The 13,928-nt window shown below is 42.0% G+C and overlaps 1 protein-coding gene across 1 annotated transcript in view; it reads left to right on the forward strand.

The window, feature by feature from the left end:
• Positions 1-13,928, forward strand: part of KCNH7 (potassium voltage-gated channel subfamily H member 7) — a 384,158-nt gene that overhangs the window by 301,472 nt on the left and 68,758 nt on the right. Inside the window, exon 8 of the mRNA XM_019554564.1 lies at positions 8,112-8,511. Within this exon, the coding sequence (XP_019410109.1) occupies positions 8,112-8,511 (400 nt within the window). The remainder of the gene's footprint in view (positions 1-8,111; positions 8,512-13,928) is intronic.

Genomic DNA, 13,928 nt, shown 5'->3' on the forward strand with positions numbered 1-13,928 from the left:
TTGCCTTAATTTCACATGTAGCTGTACCCACTAGTACTAGTAGTTTATTAACAGCTTTTGTCAAAACATTACAATGAAAACCACAATCAGCAATAAAAATTATATATATACTTTAGCACTCAATTTCCAAATTATGGTTGCAGCAATTTCCAGACCATTCCATATATCATTGTCCATACCTATTCAAATGGATAATCCTCAATTATATTTGCAGTTCAAGGGATCCATCTTCTCCCCACACATAAAAGACCAAACACTAAAGTGGGAACCATACCAATTATTCACATGTATGAGAAATATCAGGAAAGTTTTTCATATATTTTGGCTTCCTTGAATTAAACTTATCATCTGGAACCAAGGATGAACTCCAGCACCATTTGCTCAAATGATAATCCTTGAACCAACCACAAGTGGTCCATGGACCACAGTTGGAGAATAACTAATTTTGATTCATTACTGATCCAACAGAAAGATTTTCAGTGCTTAGGACTCCTCAGAAGAGACTTTTGAGTAAACTGACTGGTCACACAGTTCTGCCATAGCTTATAAATTAAATGAAAAAACTATAAAAGGGGCTAATAGTAGATTTCAAGGATTTAAATTAGTTCTGTTAATTCTTGATTTAAAATGGGAGAACAGGAAGCTTCCAAAATGTGAGGGTGAAAAATATTTAGACTAGTCTATCATAAATAGATGTATGACAGAAACCAGAGAAACCAGGAAATATAGTGGCATGGGGACTAAAGTAGAGTAGGTAAATTAGAGGAAATGCACATATAAAAACCAATTTGAGCTATTACATATAAATCAATGGTTATTTAGTTTTAAAAAGAGGCAAATAAAAGATGACATGATAGAGATGTATACATTAATAATAATGTTATAGAGTAAGTAAAACAGCCAGAGCAATTTTGAGGATATGGGCCATCACTTAAAAAGACTTGAGTCATAAATGGCTCTTAGCTCAGAGTATCATTTGTACAGACAATTAATTAGCTAATCCCGGCTCACTCTTCCAATCAACTGAAACCAGTATTACCTTCCAAATGATGCCTCTGTAATCAGGAAGACTAATGGCTTTTCCTGTTTCTTGTCATTCCACTATCAATTGTCCTCCAACCAAACAACCTTCAGTCATAAATCAGTTCAACATCATGGCTCCAGAAATTGAGGATCTAAACTAACCTCAATATTGAGAGGGAGAGAGAGTGATCAGAGTTCAGGAAAAGTCATAACTAATGGGCAAGGGTTGTGTAAGTTATACTGAACATCCAGCACCCAGACAATGAAATAATTCTAAACTAATAAGATTAGGAGGATGGGGGGGGGAGGGGGAGGTTTCAAATTACAAACGAAAGTTTAGAAAATCTCTCTCAAGATTCTCAATAGAAGTATTGAACTAATTATACCCTGACCAAAGTTTATCCCTACAATTAGTGTTTGAGCTCATATTAGCCCTAATTCTGGACAAAACCATAAGAAATGGCCTGTGAGTTCATACTGAGATTTTACAATCCGACATTTGGATATTTGGTAACGGATTTGGACCATTATTCATGTTAAACCTATTTTTTGTAGTTATAAGCAAACTAGTTACTGCAAACCCAGTGTAAACAGCAACACTGGATATGTGTGGGGTTTTAGTTTCTTTTAGCTCTGTGAACAATTTTCAGAATTAGAAATACTTGCCTGCACCATAGCATATTTACAATTGTGGGGATGAAACTCTTGAAACAGCCTGTTTCAAATATGTGCATCAAAGTAAAGTTCTGAATTTAATGGAGATTAAATTATGGGATATTTAAGAAACATCTCAGGATATAGATGCACTAAATACGGTGATGGGTCTTACTATGACTGCCTTTTTATAATGACTGTGATATTTTTAGTAAGTATATTTCTCCTGTTGTTTCTTTTCATCCCTTTGTAATACCCATTAGTTTTTCCTTCCCATCTTGGTTTTCTAAAAATGTCATGTCCTTTATGTATTTTTATCAGAGAAGAAAGTTGGTGCTATAGCTATATATGACTATTTGAAGCTTTGAAACATATCTTCTATTTACATTCTTTCTTGATTCTCATCCATCATTTTGATCATAGCAAGAAAATTCCAGAGTAGCTAGTGTTAAAGGGCCATCTAATCAATTTAACAAGTGAACCTAAAGTATCAAGGCTATGCTTGGCATATTAGGGCCATGTCACACAGGACACTTAGTATGTGTTAAATCTGTGAAATGGTATGCAGTATTAACATTTGAATGTATTGTGAGCAGGCACACAATAACATTTACTATGTCCCCTAATGCCCCCACAGCAGAAGGCTGGTGAGCAGGTATACTAGCATGCTGTGCTGGAATTACTTTTCCCAGTTTCTGACTGGGCAAAAACAGCTGGGCACAATGCCAATCAGACAACCATTTCAATGAAGAAGCAAATTCCAATCTCTTCTTGACATGGCACAAGATCTCCAAACCTTCTTTCACTAGTTTGCCAGATTGGATTGGATCTTATCCTAGAGATAATGAGTAGTGGAACTAATCAAGTCCTTGCCCTGGCCACTCTAATCCACAGGTACTCCATGCTTTGATGGTGCAAGCTCCTGATCCTGAAGAGGCTCTACTTTAAGGGCCATGAAGTTGGAGAAAACCAGCAGCCTCCATTCCATCACCAGCCAGTTCAGCATAGGGCAGACAATGGTGACAACAGCCTTGTACAAAGTATTCAATGCCATATTTAAGGATCTGGGGCCTCAGTTCATCCAGCATGGGGACCCACAGGAGGTCATTGCTGGATTAAAAAAGATGGGCTTCCTGAATTGCATAGAGCCATTGATGGGACTTTATAACCATTCTGTGCCCTCTCACTGCACCTCAGGTTACATAAATCATAAGGGGTCAATCAAGGACCACCAGGATAGGATAGCCCTGCTTTGTGCAGGGGTTAGGACTAGATGACCTCCTGAGGTCCCTTCTAACCCTAACTTTCTATGATGATTCTATGATTCCAGGACTGCTCTATTAACATATCCATGGGTGGGTCCAACTTCACACTGCTGGGGAGCTGGGTTGCGACAAATAGTGCTGAGGTCCATCCTATCCTCATGTCTCACCATCAAAGTTCAGATACCTTTTTATGGTGCTGCCCCTCTGCTGCTAGGGTATAGGCACCTAGGAAGGTGGTGGAATTTCTTGTCACCCCAGGGAAGGGAAGGGAAAGGCAACCTCTTGCCATGGTGTTCAGTGGACCTGCCCCATAGACCTCTACTCTCTGCTTGGTGTACAGGAGATTCAGGGTTCTAGCCAACCAAGATGGCTGGACTATGGAGAGGCATGTACACAACATGCCTAGCCAACTTTCCTTTGCTCCTACTAACTACCTGGTGGCAGTTGTTGGGGAGGATATATGGCAGACAAACAGTCTCCCTGGTAGTCCAAGCTGGGATAAGGCTACCACCATTGCCTTTACTCAAGAGAGTAAGTGGTTAGTGGCGGCTGTAGCCTTGCCATCATGGCATGAATGTACTTTTCCACAGTGATTAGCCACTCTGTTCAGAAAGAATTGGCACAACTCTGTGATGAACTAGAGGGATGCAAGGGGTCTGGAGGACTGATTCCTGGACCCCCTCTGAGCACCTCACCAGTCCCTGTGCCAGTTCCAGGAACTGGCAGACCTGAGTTGCAAAAGTCTGCTGAGGACTTCTTAGCAGCTCCTCCAATTGGTCCTGTCATTGTCTGTAGGCAGCTGTCAGTGGTGCTGGCTTGGTGTACAGAGGACTCTACAAGCTCCTCTGAAAGCTGTCCCCTGAGGAATGATGCCCCAGCTTGTGGCCACCCTGAATGCTCTGAGCCTACTGCCATCATGGCCCTGAGCTATGATGGGGAACTGGAGTCCCAAAAGATGACAACATTCACTGTCACTTAAAATTATCCCTGGAGTGATAGAGGTGACTTCTGTGCCATGATCCATGGATGACAGTGTTTCCTGGTGCTGAACCCATCCACACTTGTTCCCCACACAGGAGTGTATGGGACTGCCATGGGGCATACCAACAGTGCCTTTATTCCACCAACAGGGAGGATAGACTTGTAGAATAAACCACAGCCCCATGCTGCTTTACATGTCCCTTTATCTCCTCAGACACCCCCCTGCTCATACTGGGATTGTATGATTTTTGTGTGTTGGTGCCCCAGAAAGCTGTCCCAAGAGGTTGGACCACAGTCATACAGATGAAAGCTCTGTTGAGCCCACCCCTAGGTAATGGTGTGCAGAATTCAGCCAGAAGTAAACAATATCTATAGGCTACAGGGGAGGTGCCCCCCTCCCCAAAATGCACTGAAGTACCCCAGTGCACATGGAACATACAGAGAGCAGGCTGCAAGTTACCATTGATAGGTAGGGCAGTCTGGGGATGGGGAAGATGAACTGGGTTTCCACTCACTGCTTTGCATACATGAATTAACCTTTAACTACCATTCATTGTAACTTACCCAGTCACTGTGCCCATCAAGCCTTAACTGGGCCATTGGCTCATACACAATTGCTGTGGTCCAAACACAGGTGTATCACCAATTCTCACCTCCTCTTCACTGTGCAAAACACAATGCCATTTCCATTTTGATAAATTCCAGGAGTGGGGGGGCAATCTGTACTGGTTACTACACATTTCCCAACCCTCACAGAACCCCCAGAGCCCTAAGTCCCACCCCCCCACAGTAATCCTTTCTCCTGGAGTTGCTGAAACTTAACAATGGCTGGTGCTCAGACATACGCACATTCATACTGCCCTCCTCTCACTAGGGCCTCTCACAGGGTCTCTTTCATGCATCAAAAACTTGTACTGCCTTGATCCCTCTTGGATTGGGCCCCTTCAGCCATAGGCTTTACCTAGTGCACACTTTGGGTAGCATATATACCGTCTTCTGGGCCTCCCCCATGACCCTCACCCGGGTAGTGGCCACCCAATTACCCAGCTGGGTCCAGGCTTGCCCTGGCCCCTCCCAAGGAAACTCCATCCACTCACACACACAGACTGGGCTTCCAGCCCTCTGGTTTCCCCCTCACTGGGGCTCCTCATCTCCACCCCCCTCACTGGCACCACAGGGCTTCCCTCCCCAGTAGAGGATCAGGTGCTGTAGCCATGCCTAGCCTCATCTGGTTCTTACACCCTCCTTGGGCTCAGGTGGCCATAGCTGTGCCTGGCCCCCTTGTATCCACAGTATTGTAGGGGGTAGGGGTTAAGGTGCCCCAACCCACCTTTCACCAGGGTGGCAACTGGCCTGGTATTTCTTGGGGGCTCCTGTGCCACTGGGAGCTGCACCAGGACACCCACTCCTAGCAGGGTGCAATTTTAGGTCATTCCCAGGAGCCTCCAAACCATCCCCTTAAGCTTCTGCCCTTACCTCAAGGATGTTGCATATAGCCTTACAGCCAGGCAACATCTCTACCTGTCCTGCCAGTAGCAAACTGCTCTCTTTATATAGGCAGCCAGAGTTCTAAAATGGCTGCCATAATCAAGCACCTGCTGGCTGTTTGGCTCAGACCTTAAAGTGGCAGGCACCACCAGTGCCCTGCCACAGGGTGCCCTAGTAAATAGAGTATCTCCTGTTCCCTGCTGTCCTCCTCTGATGAATTTATAGGCAGTGACAAGATCACCTCTCAGACTTATCTTCAGAAGGCTGAAGAGATCTAGGTCCCTCAGTCTCTCCTCATAGGGCCTTACCTGCAGGCCTCTGACCATATGAGTGGCCCTCCTCTGAACCCTGTCAAGATTCTCCGCATCCCTCTTGAAGTGTGGTGCCCAAAACTGGATGCAGTACTCCCCTGTGGAAGGGACCTGGCATCAACTGCTTCCTCCTTTGACAAATGGGGAAACCTAAAAAATGTCCTGGGGTTCTTAGAGTAGCAATCTACATTCTGGTTTACTCCTGTGACAGTACAATTATGCTGCCCCCTACATGAGGAAAGCCATGACCAAGCCCATAACCAATCCCACTGAAAAAATGATACTTTGCCTCACGTTGTTTATGTGCATAAGATGACAGGACTCAGAATCCCAAATTGGCCAGTGACAATTGTTCCAGTACAATTAACCCCAGCTCCACAAATACTTACAATGTTCTTGACTTTACATAACAAATAATCCCATTATTTAGTGGTCAAAAGCATCTGCAAACTCTCTGCACAATTTGGAGCCTTGACAATATTGAATTTTAAAATCCCTCATAGTTGAGCCTAATCCGTCATGATCATACAATCAGAGGGTCGGAAGGGACCTTAGGGATCAACTAAACCATCCAGCTGCCTGTCCAAGCCCTGCAATGAAGCATTCACCCAGAAATTAGTCTTTTCTAATATGGCTATAATCTAGTGTGCCATCTTCCTTCCAGTTCCCTTAATCAGAAAACACAGGTGTTCATATATTAGTTTTGCTCTTTCTGTTTATTGCACCATTACTTCCTAGTAAAGTGTCCTTTTATGTTATAGTTTCTGAATGACAGACCTGTAATGACAGGCCTGTACAATATTTACACATATTTATGTAACCCAAGAATAAGACGAGAAGAAATATGGCAATGCCATGAGACCATTTGTTCTTATTTGTTAAACCCATAATGGACTTCGATTCAGCTGCCAGCTTCTTAATTTTTTGGCATCACCCTCTGTCACATAGAATTGGCTTAATTAGCTGTTATTACTCAATTATCACAATGGGATGCTTTAATATGGGAGAGGCAAATTTTGTTTTAAATGCACCACATCCTCCTTTGACAAATGTGACACTGTCAGCTTTTTTTTTTCGGTCCAAAGGCTATCCATATTATTTGTAACTCACTCAGAAACATGTAAAATATCCAGAGGTTTACTAAAATATATAAAAGCTAGTTTAGTACTTTAGTGAAAGGGAAATTTAATATGCAGAGTATTCCCATCAGAACCTTCTATAAAGCTGAGAATCCTTACTGTAGTTGTTAAATATTATATATTATATATACACACGCTAAAAATATTGTTTTAATGTTTACTATGTTTTATACATATTCAGACTTTCTGTGTGGTAAAAATCATATCTTTGTTATTTATCATTTTCTTGATAATATTTGTTTTTACAGGGCATAAGCAAATGGCATGCAAAATGAGTCAGTAATTGAGAACTGGCAAGTGTCAGCTATAAAATATTCCATAATTGTAGAGTAAGAGGCTATTCATACCTTCAGGGCTATACTTGAGTTCAGGTGCCACGTTTACTGTTCCTGTGCTACGATGAATACAGGGTATGCTCCTGCTATTGTCTATTGCCTAGGCTAATAGTCTATTCTGAGCTCAGCCCTCAAGAGGGTAAAAGGTGAAGTGGAAGAGAACCTGCTGGACGGAGCAGCAGGAATTTGTCACTAGATCTGATGATTATCCAAAAAAATACCTCTCTTCTGCTGTTTCTTTGAATCGCATTTACCTCTTTCCAAAGTTGTGGGACATCATCCCATACTGAGAGATGCCTTTGGGTCTCTGGAAACAGAAACAGCATGTTTCAGAACAATGTTCGTCTCAAATTTACTTCATTTTGGGGACCATTTTTGCTATGTTCTCTGAAGAATATATGCAACAAACCTTAGCAAGTGTCTCTAATTTGGAATTATAAGATCTCAAAGTCAAATAGCGATGCAAGCACTATTAAAACATTGCAGGTATTTATGATTAGTAACCTGGCCAGAAGAATCACATACTTCAAGATATATCTGTATTTATGAAATCTGCAGACTGATAAATTTACATCACTGGGGAAATATATCACTTCAATGTTTTCCCTTCCGAGGTAGGAATCCAGATTAGGTACAAAGTTCAGATGTGAGAGGTTCTAAACCACAGATAAAGATAATGGTTAAAAATAACAAATATATCATACAGTCCATTTCCTTAGAGTATATTAAAATAACCATTATAAAGATGTTAGAAAAAGATTAAATCAATGTTAAATTAAAATTAGTTACTCTACTTTTAAGTTTTTGTTTGTAGTAAATGGAAGACAGACTTTGGGTCAACTTCATTTTACCATATCAGAGCATATATGTGAGCAATGAAAATCAATTTAATTTCTAAATGTCTTATTTTCACAGACAACAACATTAATTGGTCTTCTGAAGACAGCTAGATTGCTACGTTTGGTAAGGGTTGCACGGAAGTTGGACAGATATTCAGAATATGGTGCTGCAGTCCTGATGCTCCTTATGTGCATATTTGCGCTAATTGCACACTGGCTTGCTTGCATTTGGTATGCCATTGGAAACGTAGAAAGGCCTTACTTGATTCATAAAATCGGCTGGTTGGATTCTCTAGGGGTACAACTTGGAAAACGATACAATAAGAGTGATGCAGGCTCTGGACCATCCATCAAGGACAAATATGTTACAGCACTTTATTTTACCTTCAGCAGTCTGACAAGCGTCGGATTTGGAAATGTGTCTCCTAACACCAACTCAGAGAAAATCTTTTCCATTTGTGTCATGTTGATTGGCTGTAAGTGTTGGACTATTTTATTTTTTACTCAGGAATTGAATATAGTTGGTATAATGGATTTCTAAATTATAAGCATGTGAGCAGGATGAGAGAAAAATGAAAAACAAGATGATACATAAACATATATTTATAGTATTTATGGAGTCTCAGGTATAGAAATTGTATGCATTGAGTTTCATTAATAATATATATATGCAACTCCAACTGAGAAAGGTACATGATTAGTACCTAACTTTAAGCTGCCATGTTGTCCACTGACTTGTATTAGGATTACTTGCGCATGTGCTAAAGTTTCTTCCTGACTGAAAGTATAAAGAGAGTATTGACAACTATTTTTAAAGATGGTTTTCACTGGAAATTCCTTATTATGGGCACTTTTAGAATGCAGACAGCATTTCCAAATGTATGTGGTATACCTATTGATGCATCTACCTGACTCTAGCATGTTGTATAATCAGTACTAAAATAATCTGCTTTTGGCTGATATCCATCTACCACATGATAATCTGATAGAATGTTTCTGATTAAGCAGCTGCCATCTAGTTGAAAACATTTAATTTATGCTAAAGGAAAAATTCTTTTTTAAACATGCACATTAGGTTCATTATCATATCTCAAAGGAGCTACAGAAATGGGTGAGGATAATCACTTTAGTGCTCGCTTTGCTCTTCTCCTGATTTTGGATTCCAGTTCCATTCTTTGGAGGTAATAGTAGAAAAAGAGACAGAAATAGTATTAGTCTGATTCCCACAGGCTTTGTGTGGGTGTTTATCCTATCTTATGGTAAGTCCTGCCAGGCACAAAAACCACAGAAATGTATTCAGTACTGTTTTTGCCATGATCTTGCAGGTCCTTTGGAGACAAGTGAGAAAGTAGAAGTAAGAGATAAGATTGTGTTTCACTGCACATGTAAACAGATATTATGTGTAAGTGTACATGAGCCTGGACAAATTCTTCAAAATCACAAGATCTAAGTGGATCTACTTCTTTCTATTCAAGAGGCATGATATAAGGGGATGCAGACAGGGGATGGATATGTCTGAAGATATTTACAATCTTCCACATAACTTTGGCTGAAGAGCTGCTTCAAAGCAAGACAACTTGGCAACCACATTCTTTGCCTTGGTCATCAGTCCTTTTTACATAGTATTTATATGTGCATCATAAATGCATTATATACATAAGGTTGGGTCATAAGCAGTCTGGCCTGGCAGGTAGGCCACCAGGTTATCTGAGGGGGAATTCCAGAGGCAGCAGAGAGATCACTGGCCAAGTCGGGATTCTGAGGTCAGGGACCAAGGTATTAAAAATCAAATGTTGTTTGCTAGTTTGTTTACAGAAAAATGAATGGCATAAAGAAAATGTATTAGGCACTGTAGCAAGGAACCAGATGCTCCTGTTACTAAAAATGGTGAAACATTGCTCTCTAGCCTGCTATGTAAGCAAATGGGTAGCCAAGATAAGGACTGTGGGCAACAGACCTAAGCAGCAGAAGGGAAGACTGAGAGAATCATTAACCCTGAGGGCAAAAGCTTGTCTGAGCCTGTGGCTCACCAGTTTCAGATAAGGTGGTACCCTGGGTATAGATAAAGGGGAATGCCTTGGAGGCATAGGCTGCATTGGTTGGGAGTTGAGCTCTCTGAAGGGAAAGAGTAGCCACTCAAGGGATGGTGCAGAAGCAGGGACACCTTGGACAAAGTGTGAGAATGCAGAGGCAGACGGCTCTGGCATTTACCCAGAGTGAAGGGGAGTTTGTTTAAAGTAGTAGCTTGTCTTTCTTTATGCTGCTTACCCAGGGACAGAATGGTTTTCTTAAGAGATAACTTACCTTTTTCTTTCATGATATTAGAACAGGGAGGTTTTGGTTAAGGTGATAGTCTGCTTTTATATTATCATTAAACCTGGAGGACTGGGTGTGACTACAAAAGAGGTGAAGAGGAGGCCACGAGTGGGGTGCCCAGAGAAGCAAACCAAGCACTGAACCCTGCTAAAGGCAGGAATATTAGTAATAAGAAGAGCACAAGGGCATGGGCCCTGCCAGGACCATACACAAGCCAGGCTGGTGAAGGCCTAGAGGGCTGGGCCCAGAGACAGTGGGCCTAAGGAAAGAGAACCCAGCTCCATGAAAAGAGGAAAGGCCAGGACAGCTGAGGCTGCTATACAGGCTCTGAGACATGAAGGGCAAAGCAGTGAATGAGACAAATAGCTCCACTATGTTAACAACTGGTAACACCTGTGAGGTGTGGGCCTGGCTGTAGAGGAGGTTGGAGCCCTTAAGGCACCTAGTGTCTGAGGACACCAATAGAAAGTAACTTGATAATAAACTGGGTTTTCTTGGGTCTGTGGACAGCCTCCCAATTTTCCTTCCGAACAACATCAAAGCATAGCAAGTGGGTGAGGGGGACAGGCCCAAATGACCAGAGGAGGCAGAACTTGAATGGTTACAAGAGGGCACTACAGTTCTACTCGACCGCGGGCCTACCACAGGCACTCCTGTTTTTTACCCTTCTTATAATATACAAGCAAGAGAATAGTCAATGAAATTGAAAAGCAACATAATTAGAATCAATGAGGCATTTTTTTTCAGAAGGTATAATTAATCTGTGGAACTCATTTGCACTAAATAGTATTGAAGTCTCTAGTTCAATAGAATGAGACATTTATATACATTAAAATATCTACAGTTACATTGGGTAGATAAAAGCAATTTACATGTAGAAATGATATAAATCCTTACGTAGCAGAATACAAGCCAGATAATAGTGAATAAAAAAAATCCCCTTCTTTACTGCATAGGTTATTCTATGAATATCCAGTAAAGCTTTTCCTTCTTCCTCTCAAGTGTCTGGTATGTCAGAAGAAACAGACACAAAATACCAGGCCGTCAGTCTGATTTTCATGGCAGTTCCTATGGTCTTGCTTCTTTGTCATACTTCCCTTAACCTACCATACAATTTTGTGATTCATAAGTCACAACAGTTATAATACATAATACAGAAGTGAATTCTTGAAATCACAGAATTGTGACTTCATAGTAGTAGTTGTCAGGGGTGTGTGAAGCCAGCCCTATTTGACTCGGATTTGGATTCAGCCCAAATCAGGGACAGCGACTCGATTCATTGATTTGGATCACTGTCCCTGATTCAATTTGGCCAAATCCAAATCTGAAAATTTGATGCTGATTCAGAGAATCAGTGATTCAAAATACACACAGCTGTAAATGTTTTTTCTATGTACCTCGAGGTACCAGCATGGATTTTGAATGCTGCAATGCTGAGGCAGATGGAGTGTTCCACAGGAGTGCAGGGGGGCCTTGCATGTGCTCGGCGGTGAACATGGAAGTGGACTGGAACTTCTGGGTCCGCCAGGGAGCACAGAGGGGCAACCCCTCCAAGGCCCCCTGGCCCAGCAATCATCCATGGGGGGACTCCAGATGTCCCCCCAGACCCAGGAGGCACCAGTTGCTGAGCTAAGGGGATGCGGGGCTGGGGGCCGGCACACTCCCCAGTGGACCTGGAAGTGGACTGGAATTGGTTCTGGTCTGCTTCCAGGTCTGCTGCCAAGAGCGCTGGGAAACCACTGCACTCCTGTGGGACACTCCATGCACCTCAGCATCTCAGCATTCACAAGCCACCTGCTACCTAGAGGTATATAGAAAAAACATTTAAAGCTGTGTCTATATCCAGATCTCCAAATTTTTCTGAATTTCTCTGAATTGATTTGGAGGGTTCCAATTCGATTCAGAGAGATTAAAGGGTCCTCTGATTTGATTCCGGTTCAGCGATTCGGACACCGAATTAGGCCGAGTTTCTGCCGAATCGAATCAAGGACCAAAGCTTTGCACAGCCCTAGTAGTTGTAGCCTATTTTCTTTAAAGAAATGCCAACTTTTCAGAGAAAAGCAATTGTTTTTCATTTGTATCAGGAATTGGTAACCTGAGTAAAGCCTTATAATTCTCATTGAAGTTCTATACTTCAGCATAAACAGTAAAGGAACTAACATCACAGAAGTATTTCTCTTCCAGATGAGTGTAACAATGTGCTTTGTGTATTCAAGAAAAAAAAAACTAGCTGAGTATAATAACCTGGTGAAATTCTATGTGTTGTTCATCTGGGAATTTAATAGATTGTATTAACTGAGCAGAAACAGAAAATGTCATTGAACGTAGTTAATTTCAACAGAACCCATGGACTCTATTCCTGCAAAGGGATCTACTAAGGAAAACTCATTTATATCAGTAGGGTTGTTGGTTGTAGCCATGTTGGTGTAAGGACATAGGCAGACAAGGTTCTTTGGGTAGATGTGATATCTTTTATTAGATCAGCTAAATAGTTGGAAAAACCCTTCTTCAGGCATAGGGAGGCTTCTTCAGGCATAGGGTGTTTGTGTCTGAAAGTTTGCAAAGAACATTTTTTCCAATTATTTAGTTGGTCTAATAAAAGATATCACATCTACCCAAAGAACCTTGTCTGCCATTTATATCAGTGGCATTCCACCTCGGCATGAGTGTTTTTTGCAAACAGATCCCTCAACTGAAAAAAGCACTGCAGTTGCAAAGTCATTAAAGCTATTTAACCTTTATTTTGCTTTTTGGTATGCCAGAAAGATGTGCCCAGAGTGGGTTAAAACAGATATGATAAGACCTATTTAAAGAGGTAGTACCGAGATTCAGATTAAAAGGAATGGTCTACCTCAGTTAATTCAGCCTCCAATATTTACAACATACTGTCATTTGAAATTGTCTTGTGTCTATGTTCAATTACATTGATTTATCAAAAATCTAAGTTGCCCAAGCTAATTTCCCTATACTCTTCTTTCACTCAAAGCTGAACACTACTTCTGTTTTAGCTGTCAATTCTGAGAAACTATATGCAGCTACATAACTGTGGCCACTGTGAATAGCCCTGCTGAAGAATATAAGATTACTGATAGCCTACACAGTAGAGCTTCAGAAAGAGGTGTTGCAACCTTTGCTGTAGGGCTGTGCAAAGCTTCAGGTGGTGATTCAATTTAGAGGAGATTCAGCCTGATTCGGTGGCCGAATCTCTGAATCTGAATCAAATCAGGGGACCAATTAAAAGGTCTGAATTGATTCAAAGCTCTCCAAATCTTCAGAAAAGATTTAGAGAGCTTTGATTATTTGGGCAGTCCCCAGTGGCTGCATCAGGGAGCTGCAGCCAGACTCCAAGCTGTTAAGTAGGGGTGGGGGCGAGGGGCTGGAGGAAGGGGCCATGGGGGACCCCTGCCAGGCCCCATCCCCTGCCTGCTCCCCCAGCCTCCCCAGCCCCGCCTGCTCCCCCACGGCTGCCCCAGCTCCCAGTACTTTAAAAAAAAGCCCCACTCACCTGGTGCAGAGGGGCCTTCCTCACTGCCCCCCACCGTCCGAAACTGCATGGGGGGCTCTGCCATGAGCAACC

This window comes from Crocodylus porosus, unplaced genomic scaffold (genome assembly GCF_001723895.1).
Source record: "Crocodylus porosus isolate Cpor-Errol unplaced genomic scaffold, CroPor_comp1, whole genome shotgun sequence".
NCBI lineage: Eukaryota > Metazoa > Chordata > Crocodylia > Crocodylidae > Crocodylus > Crocodylus porosus.